Source organism: Sinocyclocheilus grahami, unplaced genomic scaffold, assembly GCF_001515645.1.
Source record: "Sinocyclocheilus grahami isolate Dianchi unplaced genomic scaffold, SAMN03320097.WGS_v1.1 scaffold476.1, whole genome shotgun sequence".
Lineage (NCBI taxonomy): Eukaryota > Metazoa > Chordata > Actinopteri > Cypriniformes > Cyprinidae > Sinocyclocheilus > Sinocyclocheilus grahami.
The window spans coordinates 184362-197044 of record NW_015505655.1 but is presented as its reverse complement, the minus strand read 5'-3'; the positions used below and the strand labels follow the sequence as shown (position 1 = coordinate 197044).

Below are 12683 nucleotides of genomic sequence, written 5' to 3'. Positions count from 1 at the left end.
AACTTTAAAATCAGAAGATAGGGACAGCACAGTAGAGAATATACATACATATATGCGTTTCATATAATTTATTCATGTAGTTAAAACGCCTGCTTTTGACAGAAGTTGCAGAAGTTACATGTAAAAACTGGTAAAGACAATTATTTTTTGGGAAATACAGCATATTACCAATTCCTGCACAAAAGTGTTATTTTTCAAAAACAGAAATAGATTATTGCTAACTGTTACCCCATATCACAGTACAAAGCTTTATTGTTGATTTACTCAAAACTTGCAAAGATTGATAAGCATTCAGAATTAATCAAGCCATCAAATGTTATAATTATAATGGAATCAACTTTCAATCTGAAGAAATGTAATGAATGACTACTTGCACCACTTTTCTCATCTATCACTTATCAACACGACAGTTCAGGTAACTTTTTCTCCCAGTTTTCTTCAATATGTACACAGTGTCACACCATGGATCTTTCTGATCTGCTCTTTTCTTGACAGCAGTGACTTTAAACGTCTCATATGGAGGAATCAGCACCTCTTTCTGGTCAGGATACTTCGAGTATTTGATCACATCAGCACCTTCACAAGTTTCAATTTCAAAACAAGATTTAGTTCCAAAATCTTGTGCTACTTTACGATTAAGAGAGGAGGATGTGAATGAACCCAAACGAATCTCTTTGTTGAGAACATCTTTACCAAGTTCAACATTAGTACCACGATAAGTTAAATAGCATTTATTTTGTGTTTTCTTCAGAATCTGTATCGCATCTGTTAACAGAAAGTGAAGTGAATACCATTTGAATGGTCCCTTTTTGTATTTTTGTTTCTCACTACGAACAGCATTATTGAAATCACGATATACATCAGAATTATTGTTAGTGTACATATAAATGGAAACCGAATTAATCTTTTTCAAGTTATCTTCTGGTTTCTTTGCATTTTTTTCACCTTCTTGATAATCCAAATTAAGGTCATTGAGAAACATTTCCTTCCCTAGATTTTCCAGGTGTTTCATTGTCTCTTTACAACCGTCATATTGGTCATCAACTGAATTCAGTGCCATATCCAATGGATATCCTGCACCAGCAGCTCTGCAATCCTGCAGCAACAGGAATCATAATGATCAATCATCAGTATTCAGGTCTGTAATATTCATACTAGAACACAAGCTTACCTGTCCTAGAGCAGCTAAAATGAGAAGAAGAGCTTCAATGATCAGCAGCATCTTGACTCAGTCGAATCCCTCAGATTATCTAGTAGATCTAGTGAAGAACAGCTACTGAAAGATAATTAAAAACAAAACAGCATTTCACAAATGCTAGATGTATGACTCCAATAGGAATATGTTGTGTTCACCACAATGTCTTACATAGTACATGTAATATAGTTTTAAATCTGTGGTATTTTAAGGAAAATAGCAAAATTATTTCAAAATTAAACCCGCAATGTTCACTGATGAATTTGATATATTGATCTTTTACTTTAACCCAAACTTACCTGAGGATATTGTTGTCTCTTGTCAGATTCTGAGTTTTGTTTTTGTAGTTTAAGGTGTTCAATAGCAAGAGAAGATCTGAAGATGTAGATGCTTACAGCGAGATGACAAAAGTGATCTTCAAACTGAGATGAGAAAGTTGGCTTTTTATATTGGATCTAAGGTGTGTGTGTTCTGAGACGTCATGTGTGATAAGAAATTACCAAATGACCCATCACTACATGAAGCAGTACAGTTTTTCATCATTCTCATTCTGCAAGCTGGCAAAGAACTGTAGAAAACAAAAAGTACATACATTAGTACATAAATAATCATATAAAATCAATAGAAAGTCCTAGATTTACCCTTCTCATGTGGATCAAATTCACAAACATGATGTGGCCAAATATAAATACTAGTTCTTGAACCCCTTTGACTACAGACACGATCTTGATTCTTTTGAAAGCAAACACTTCACTGCTCAAGCCTCAGAGAGGGACAATGAAATGGAAAGAAGAAAAATAAAGACATGTATTTTTTTTGTTTGTAAGAGCATCTGTTATACAGTTTATGACGGACTTAACGTATGCCACTGACCAAATACAAGCATAATGAAACATGATGTAATGATGCAATTTTCCTGAAAGTGTATATTGTGCACAAATCAGAGACCACGGAGAAATACTTGTTGCAATACTTAGTACTGCATACTTAAAGTATGAGAGTGTGCTTAAGAGTGTGTGCTTGACCGCCAACTATTGTTTTGTCTAGGACTTTCTAACATTTTTAGAAAAAAAAAACATCTCTGTAATCAATTTCATGAAATGTATTCATATTCTAACAGGCATGTGATTTCACTATTCAGTTTACACTTGCAGAATTATCCGGATTGAAGCAATAAAACAGTTTTAGGAACTATTATCATTTAAAAACAGAAATACATCATCTTAGCATTCAGAATTAACTGGAAACATTTGTGTCTCAGACAATGAATGATATTCCTCCAGACACAAAAGTGTAATAGAAGAATATTAAAGTCTGTGGAAATGGAAATTAAATGATTGTGGTTTAAAATCGGCATATATCAATATGTCCGTTATGGCTCATTTGTATCCTTTTTTCTTATCTGACACCTGTAAGGAAAATAAGTGACCTGAACCATGCAATACTGGAGTCCCACTTATATTGTATAACAGACATTCTTCCTGGTCAGCATTACAAAACTGACATTTCCAGAGTTTTTATTTTTCATTGCTCTCTGATGCTTGAGGAGTGAAGTGTTACCTTTCAAAAGAGTCCAAAATTGTGTCCAAACAGAAACGTTTGCTTTTTAGCATTTGTTACATCATACAGAGAATTTGTTCAGCAGAATCAATGAATCATATCAGAAACAGTAAAGTTCTGATAAAAGAAAGTATTTTAAATTCTTGGCCTTTCTGGCTTAATTTGATAGGGCGGTTTGAAATGAGACAGGAAACAGAGTAAAGAGAGTAAAAGGGAACCGGAGTGGGAAAAGACCACCAGCCTGAACTCGAGATAAGCAGAGATAGAAGAAGTCTCAAGGGAACCAAACACATGTTTGTTTGAGGATATGAAAGTGCAGTTCCTCTTCAGGAACTCGAGCTGTAGGCGTCTTCAAGATGGCGTCGGTGTAGGTCACGTTTTCTTTGCTCTTACTTGAATTTTGTGCAAAACTTGATTTTCCTCCTCCCCGAAGACTTCATTTTTTTTTTAATGCGTTGATTTTATACACTTTATGCTCTCCATATATTTATTGTACTGTGATTAGTGAGTTTGTATATATCTTTGAGAGCTTTTTCCTCTTTTCGACAACGACTATTCACTGGATAGGCTACAGCACGTGTTTGGATTCTAGAATTGCGGTGGGACGTCAGAATGGAGGTGGATGACATCTCGAAATCTGAGAGTGTTAAACGTATGCATGCTTATGCCAAATCTGCTAATGTTGTGGACTCACTGGATACGTGCTTTCCCGAGTCTCCTGGAGAAAGCCCTTTGCCGAAAATGTGGCGCACAGCTGTTTATCTCCTGAACTGCAACTTTCTTTACCACGCTATTCAGCGCCAATCCCGCCGTGCAGTCAATTTCACTGGTTAAGGTTAGGGCCAGGTGTGGGGTAGGTTTAAGCATTAGCGTTTATTTTTTTGTAGCATAGTGTAGGAAATCAACACTTTAATTGACACAACCAATAAAATCTTTAGAATCAGCAGTGGGGCAGAGTTTGCACTGAAGTGGATTGGGGAAAAAATTGTGCTTGCGTGTCATGTGCCTGTCTGTCAATGGGAGGAAGCCACGCCCTATTTTGGAGCTACCACCCCGTTTTGGAGTTCCCGCCCCCATTTGGAGATGTCCAGGCTGCAGTTATACCCTTCTCGGGGAGAGGGCTGAACATGTTTATGTGCTTTATATGTTGCCTTTTACACAGATGCCATGAAATTCAGAGACTGGCCAACATAATACACATGAATCTCCCTCGTATAACTAGCTGTGACATTCATATCAACACCTACATTAATATCTTCTCATCCAGAAGGTTGGTCCTGCTTTTCATATAGACAGTATTTTAACGTGAAGAGAGTGCATTGATAACTGGATTATACAAAGACTTTTAGGAGTGATGTCTTATACATTGGCTGAACATAATGAAATTACATTGAATTGTGTTGCATCAACTTGTTTTAATCAAGTATATTGAACAAGCAGCAGAATTCTTCTTCTTTTTGAGTGCATACAGGTTTGGAATTCATAAATGATAGCTGAATTCTCATTTTTGAGCGAGAAACGCTATAAAATAACAAAATCACAAAACCAGGGTTCTAGCTGTATTTTGACATGTCCCAAATTATTGTACAGAGTTGCATTTGAAAATTGCTAAACTTCATCGTAATATGAAGGCTGATTTTTATTTGCTTTAAACATTTTATAACATTGATGAATCAAGCTATCATATCTTATATTTATAATTCAAGCATCTTTTAAAATGAATGTAGATTTAAAGTTTGGCTGTATCCTTAGGTGCCACTGCACAGTTCAGCTCACTTGTTTTTCCAGAGCTTTTCAAAGTGAACACCGTTTCACACCAGAGATCAGGCTGATCTGCTCTGTTCTTGACCGCAGTGACTTTAAACTTCTCGTATGGAGGAATAAGCACCTCATTCTCATGAGGAAGCTTAGAATATGTTGTAATATCAGCACCTTCACACGTGTGGATTTCAAAACAAGTTTTAGTTCCAAAAAATTTAGTTCTGCTACGATCAAGAGAGGAGGATGTAAAATAGCCAAAGCAAACCTCTTTGTCCTTATCATCATATATGTATGTATCTTTTGTACCACGATAAGTATCATAGCATTTATTTTGTAGTCTCTTCAGAATCTGTATCGCTTCTGTTGTATTTTTCTTTATCATTATAAACAGCGTATTTTAAATCATCATATACACCATAATCAGTGTACACATAAATGGCGATTAAATTATTATTTTTCAAGTGATCTTTTGGTTCACTGACATAGTCTGCACCTCTTTGCCAAAACGTTTTAAATGCTGCTATTTCCTTATTTAGATATTCTGTCTCCACCAGATTTGCCATGTTCACTCTACAGCCCTTATATTGATCATCAGCTGAATTCGGTGCCATATCCAGTGGAACTATCTTCCCTTCAACAGTAGTTCTGTGATCCTGCAGCAACAGGAATCATGATGATCAATCATCAGCATTCATGTCTGTAATATTCATACTAGAACAGAAGCTTACCTGTCCTAGAGCAGCTAAAATGAGAAGAGCTTCAATGATCAGCAGCATCTTGATTCAGTCAAATCCCTCAGATGATCTAGTAGAAATAGAGAAGAACAGATGCTGAAAACAAGCAGAAACAAAACAGCATTTCACAAATACTAGATGTATGACTCCAATAGGAATATGTTGCATAACAAAACTGTGTTCACCACAATGTCTTACATTGTACATGTAATACAGTTTTAAATCTGTGGTATTTTAAGGAAGATAGCAAAATTATTTCAAAATTAAACCTGCAATGTTCACTGATGAATGTGATATATTGACCTTTTACTTTAACCCAAACTTACCTGAGGATATTGTTGTCTCTTGTCAGATTCTGAGTTTTGTTTTTGTAGTTTAAGGTGTTCAATAGCAAGAGAAGATCTGAAGATGTAGTTGCTTACAGCCAGACGACAACGGTGAAATTCAAACTGAGATGAGAAAGTTGGCTTTTTATATTGGATCTAAGGTGTGTGTGTTCTGAGACGTCATGTGTGATAAGAAATTACCAAATGACCCATCACTACATGAAGCAGTACAGTTTTTCATCATTCTCATTCTGCAAGCTGGCAAAGAACTGTAGAAAACAAAAAGAGTACATAAATACAAAAAGTAAATAGAAAGTCCTAGATTTACCCTTCTCATGTGGATCAAATTCACAAACATGATGTGGCCAAATATAAATACTAGTTCTTGAACCCCTTTGACTACAGACACGATCTTGATTCTTTTGAAAGCAAACACTTCACTCTTCAAGCCTCAGAGAGGGACAATGAAATGGAAAGAAGAAAAATAAAAGATATGTAATTTTGTTTGTAAGAGCATCTGTTATACAGTATATGAGGGACTTAATGTATGCCACTGACCAAATACAAGCATAATGAAACATGATGTAATGATGCAATTTTCCTGAAAAGTGTATATTGTGCACAAATCAGAGACCACAGAGAAATACTTTCAATACTTAGTACTGCATACTTAGTTAAAGTATGAGAGTGTGCTTAAGAGTGTGTGCTTGACCGCCAACTATTGTTTTGTCTAGGACTTTCTAACATTTTTAGAAAAAAAAACATCTCTGTAATCAATTTCATGAAATGTATTCATATTCTAACAGGCATGTGATTTCACTATTCAGTTTACACTTGCAGAATTATCAGGATTGAAGCAATAAAACAATTTTAGGAACTATTATCATTTAAAAACAGAAATACATAATCTTAACATTCAGAATTAACTGGAAACATTTGTGTCTCAGACAATGAATGATATTCCTCCAGACACAGAAGTGTAATTGAAGAAGATTAAAGTCTGTGGAAATGGAAATTCAATGATTGTGGTTTAAAATCGGCATATATCAATATGTCCGTTATGGCTCATTTGTATCCGTTTTTCTTATCTGACACCTGTAAGGAAAATAAGTGACCTGAACCATGCAATACTGGAGTCCCACTTATATTGTATAACAGACATTCTTCCTGGTCAGCATTACAAAACTGACATTTCCAGAGTTTTTAGTCTTCATTGTTCTCTGATGCTTGAGGAGTGAAATGTTACCTTTCAAAAGAGTCCAAAATTGTGTCAAAGGTGTTCAAGAATAGAAACTTTTGCTTTTTAGCATTTGTTATATCATACAGAAAATTTGTTCAGCAGAATCAATGAATCATATCAGAAACAGTAAAGTTCTGATAAAAGAAATTATTTTAAATTCTTGGCCTTTCTGGCTTAATTTGATAGGGCGGTTTGAAATGAGACAGGAAACAGAGTAAAGAGATTAAAAGGGAACCGGAGTGGGAAAAGACCACCAGCCTGAACTCGAGATAAGCAGAGATAGAAGAAGTCTCAAGGGAACCAAACACATGTTTGTTTGAGAATATGAAAGTGCAGTTCCTCTTCAGGAACTCGAGCTGTGTTGGAAAATGCTATGGGAACGCCTTCAGAGTCACCATGCTCTGAATCACGTGTGTAATCAGTCTAATGGATGGGCAAGACGTCATGTTGTGGGTGACGTAGCAACCAGGAAGCTATAAAAGTGTTTTTGTGTGTTAGTGTTGTTTGTCCCACTGATAAGCTCCATTATGTCTAAAGCAGACCCTACGTTCCGCCTGTCTTCTTCCGAGGAGGTTGACGTGGAGGGCGTCGATGAGGATTCGTCCCCTCATTTGCCCCAGTATGAGGAGCTATTGGAGGTGGTTACTCGCACTGTGGCCAAGTTGAACATCGATTGGCCTGCCAAGAAATGGGCTGAACCGCAGAAAAGCAAGCTGGATGAACGCTTTCTGCGGTCTAGGCCGCCAATACTGCCGTTCTTTCCCGACCTCCACACCGAGGCGGAATCTCTTGGGAGATTCGATTTTTTCACCCTCTCCCGGAGCTGTGGAAGCTGTGGGTGTGGCCTCTGAGGGGGCACAACTCGTAGCTTCCAGTCTCTCAACTGAAGTTGTTGAGACCATCCTCCAATCCAGAGCTCCCTCCATGAGGAAACTGTACGCCTTGAAGTGGAAGCTTTTCACTTCTTGGTGCGGAGACCGCCAGCTCGACCCAGTTAACTGCCCAGTTGTTACAGTACTGAAGTTCCTGCAGGCCCGTTTCTCCGCAGGGTTGACCCACTCCACCCTGAAGGTCTACGTGGCGGCCATTGCGGCCTACCACGCCCCTCTTGGTGGCCAGTCAGTGGGCAGACATCCCCTAGTTACACGCTTCCTCCGCGGTGCGCTGAGGCTGAGGCCTCCGGTACAATCTCGTGTCCCCCCCATGGGACCTGGCTGTGGTGTTAGAAGCTCTCTGCAAGCCTTCATTCAAGCCTATTGAGGAGATCTCTGATCACCATCTCACTATAAAAACTACCTTCCTTCTGGTGATATCTTCTCTAAAGAGAGTTGGGGATCTGCAGGCCCTCTCAGTGGCCCCTTCCTACCTAGACTTTGCGCCTGGTCTGGCTAAAGCTTTCCTTTACCCTCGAGCGGGTTATGTCCCTCTGACCAGCAGAAGCCTCGCACTGGACACATATATCCACAGAGCTGCCCTGTGGAGAAGGGCGGACCAACTGCTCGTGTACTACGGTCCCCCTAAGAGAGGTCTTCCTGCTACAAAACATACCCTCAGCCGGTGGATAGTGGATGCCATTTCTATTGCTTATGAGTCCTCTGATCTCTATGATGCCTTTAAGTTAATCATTATGTATATTTTGGTGGGATTGAATGGCAGTTTCTCTCTGCAGATGATGAGGTTGTAGGATGTGACAGCATCTGAAATGCACAATTGTTTAAGTTATAAGTTTAGTTATACAGCTTGTCTCCTTTCATTTGTTTATGTGAAAATTGTTTATGAAGGCCTGAAGTAGTATGTGAGCACTTCACAATGTTAAAAGTAATATAAAGTCATGGGATAGTGTTTATAAAAAATAACAAAAAATAAGAACATGTTTGTTTGGAAACCAGTTACAATTTTAAAGTTAAATTAGTATTTAAATTTAGGAATGACATAATTTACCCGTTGAGAGTGTGTTGACAGTCTGTGTAGTTGGATCACTGAACTCCAGAAAATCAGTACTGAGGTGCTTTGACAGTTACAGATTTGAAAAACAAAAGGGCGGGAATAGAGAACCCTAAACTCTAACACAAAGAACCATTTCAGCATAAAAGGGTTCTTCAGAATGCTATGGTTCTAATTAAAACCAATAATGCATGTAAAGAATCTTTAAAGAACCATCTCTTTTTAGAGTGTAGGGTTACATGCGTAACCTGGAGACATTTCATAACAAGATGAAAATATTATCAGAATATTTAAATATATCCATGATTATGGAATAATAGATGGTTAAAGAGGTCTTGACAGTAGAATTAATATATTTAATCATTTTAAATTTGTCTGAAGTTACATGAAAGTTAGATTTTTTTTTTCAATCTTTCATAGATATTTTTAAATACTACTGTTGTCATTTGACTCTTTTCTGATATTTTCCATCATTACTCTCAAGCACCTGAAGAACCTCACAAAAAGACAAACATATCCTCAGGTAATTTTGGAGGTAAAGTAAAAGAGGCATGTCAACTGGTACAAAAGATAAATATGATGTTAGAAAAGTTCTGTACCCAGAGGTTCATCTTGGCTCATTTGCATCCTTTTTTTGATCATAGAGAAGCAAAGGATTTTGAATAAAACTTGTTTTGAAATCTGCACTTCGGAAGGTGTTGATTTGACTAAATATTCTGAGTATCCTCATTCTGATACTGAGAAGTTATTTTCAGATACTGAAAATAAAATTTTTAAAGGGAGTATCAAGGTTTTACAGAAAGTAAAATGAAGGACTGAAATGTGAAATCTAAAGGGAACCAAATGCTTGTTTGTTTAAAGGGGTCATATGATGCTGCTAAAAAGAACATTATTTGGTGTAATGAAATGTGTTTATATGCACAAGTGCAGTTTCACATCCAGATGCAAAGCTTCTCCAAAAACCTAAATATATCTGGCAAAAAAAAAAGAAATTGGTAAATGAAGACCTGAGAGTGAAATGACAAAAGAAAAACAGCAGTCTCATGAACATTTCAAATAACCGTACAATGTTGTCCAACGTAAGTAGATATTGTAGTAGGGTAAAGGAAAGAAGCAAGGTAATATTTTATAGAAATGTTGCCACATGTTTCCTCATGAAAGGCAGTGTTATGAAGTCTCTCCTCCACTGACATCCATTCAAATATAATTTGATGATGCTAAATTCCCATGCCTTTTGAGTAAGTATATTGACAGCAAATGTCTCTCATTGATAGCAGAAAAAAGATACACACAGAAGTATTGGACAGGCAGCATTTATTGGACTATTGTGATTAAGAACGGATTGAAAAAATGGTCTTTTGTCTCCTGTGCTAATTTTTCTAATGTTGGAGGCTCAGAATGTGAAGTGAAGTGACATGTGGCCCATACTTGGAATTAGTGCTCTGCATTTAACCCATCCAAGTGCACACACACACAGCAGTGAACACACACCGTGAACACACACCTGGAGCAGTGGGCAGCCATATATGCTGCGGGGAGCAGTTGGGGGTTCGGTGCCTTGCTCAAGGGCACCTCAGTCGTGGTATTGAAGGTGGGAGAGAGCGCTGTACATTCACTCCCCCCACCTACAATCCCTGCTGGTACGAGACTCGAACCCACAACCTTTAGGTTACAAGTCCAACGCTCTAACCATTAGGCCACGACTTCCCCCAATACACACACACAAGCAATGTTAAAAAAACAAGGGAAAACTTCCTCATCTCTCAGACTGCTGTTGTTGTTTGGCTATGAGTGACTGACTTTTCTGATCTTCTCCTCTCGTTGTTGCTCCTGAAGCCGACAGAAAGACAAGAGTATTCTCAGGTAAGTTTTGTGTCCATCAGTGAACATAACAAGTTTAAGTGACACAACATTCTTCATTCCTCTTAAGTGTTTTTGTGTTATGTTTTATCTTAACTGTCATTACTCTATTGTAAATTAAACTTGTGTCTCTGGTTATCTTTCAGCATCTGCTCTTTACTAGATCTATTAGATCATCTGAGGGATTCGACTGAATCAAGATGCTGCTGATCATTGAAGCTCTTCTTCTCATTTTAGCTGCTCTAGGACAGGTAAGCTTGTGTTCTAGTATGAATATTACATACCTGAATACTGATGATTGATCATTATGATTCCTGTTGCTGCAGGATCACAGAGCTGCTGCTGCAAGAAAGATATATCCATTGGATATGGCACCGAATTCAGTTGATGATCAATATGATGGCTGTACAGTGAAAATGGCACATCTGGTGAAGACAAAATATCTAGAGAAGGAAATCAATAACTCAACTGATTTTAGAAATGCTTGGCAAGAAGGTGAAGTGAATGCCACAGCACCAGAAGATAACTTGACAAGGAATCATTCAATCGCCATTTACGTGTACACCAACCTTAATTCTAACATATACCGCAATTTTAATACGGCTGTTCGTAACGGTAAGCAAAACTACACAAACCAGGCATTTAAATGGTATTCACTTCACTTTTTGTTAACCGATGCGATAAAGATATTGACTGAAACACAGAAGAAATGCAAGTCAACGTATCGTGGTACTACAGTTGAATTTTATCAAAATGTTACAGGCAAAAAGGTTCGTTTCGGCTCATTTACATCATCGTCTCTTGAACGTAAAGTAGCACAAGATTTTGGAAATAAATCTTGTTTTGAAATCAAAACTTGTGAAGGTGCTGATGTTATCAAATACTCAAAGTATCCTGAACAGAAAGAGGTGCTGATTCCTCCATATGAGAAGTTTAAAGTCACTGCTGTCAAAACGAGAAAATATCATAGAAATCTCTGGTGTGATACTGTGTACAGGTTGGAAAGCTCTGGGAAAAGAAGTGACCTGAACTGTGCAGTGGCTTTCAAGAAACCAACCAAGTTCCTTAAAAATACATCAACATTTAACACTTCTGCGTTTTGCAGATGCTTTTATCGAAAGCTAATGGCCAGTCAAGGCCATATAAACAGTCGGTTTATAGGCCGACCATGTGTTTGTCTAGGACAGAGTCAGATGCTCGTACACCGACTCAATCTCACTGATGGAGGAACTCACACCGGCGGTCATAGTGGTCAGAAACGACGCTGCTGCTGTAGAGTTTGAGCTACAGTAATACTTCAAAATGTATGTTGAGTATTTTAACTTTACTTCCTTGCATGATTTTCATAATACATAATTGAAAGCTTTAAGGATCTTTCTATCTACTCGCTCACATATAGTTATTTACTTATTGCTTTTTATTTTCTATTATTTTTCTGTTACTGTAATGTTGTGTCCAGTATTGTCTCCACAAGTAAGTTAGAGATACGAAATGTCTTCATTTTAATCTTATAACATCAGAGGACATTGTTGTGAAGTAGTTATTTTCCATTGCCTTTGCTTTGATATTTGTTGAATTTGTGCTGGTCAGATGAAGATTCTTCAATAAACTGCTAATAAAAAGCTTCTTTTTGCTATTTAACTTGTTTTTGGACTAAATGCAGTGTTAAATGCTTTGAATCAGACAGATTATGTTTCTCTGATTAATTTCTTCAGTTATGCATAACCGTTTTGTGTCACAAACTGAAATATAAAGCATGCTAAGGTTGACATTGCTGGAAGATATTTCTACAATATTGCATAACATTGTGTTTGGGGAAAAAATGAGCCTCTGCAGTGGCTCTTGAACTTGAATTGAACTGAGAATTGCTAAATTACTGATTCAACTTCCTGTATTGTGGTAAATTTGAAAGGGAGACAGTTCTTCAATTCTGAATTGTGCTCTGGATATAACTGAATGTGCAGGTGGAGAGTTTGTATCTGCCCTCAAACTGAGCAAATCTCCACTCTTCACCCCAGTGGTGACCTACAGAAATAAGGTGGCTTTTGCTTGACAGTTATGCA

General features: G+C 37.5%; 2 protein-coding genes across 2 annotated transcripts; one reads left to right on the top strand and one right to left on the bottom strand.

Annotated features, from left to right (window-relative positions):
* Positions 1-391: 391 nt before the first annotated feature.
* LOC107553622 (erythroblast NAD(P)(+)--arginine ADP-ribosyltransferase-like) lies at positions 392-1222 on the bottom strand. The gene is made up of 2 exons (XM_016235909.1): positions 1172-1222; positions 392-1096 (listed from the first exon to the last, which is right to left on the bottom strand). The coding sequence occupies exons 1-2, from the start codon at positions 1220-1222 to the stop codon at positions 392-394; spliced, it is 756 nt and encodes a 251-aa protein (XP_016091395.1).
* A 9353-nt stretch (positions 1223-10575) lies between these two features.
* LOC107553620 (NAD(P)(+)--arginine ADP-ribosyltransferase 2-like) lies at positions 10576-11903 on the top strand. Its single transcript, XM_016235908.1, has 3 exons — positions 10576-10623; positions 10767-10871; positions 10947-11903. The coding sequence occupies exons 2-3, from the start codon at positions 10821-10823 to the stop codon at positions 11901-11903; spliced, it is 1008 nt and encodes a 335-aa protein (XP_016091394.1). The 5' UTR covers positions 10576-10623; positions 10767-10820.
* The last annotated feature ends 780 nt before the right edge of the window (positions 11904-12683 follow it).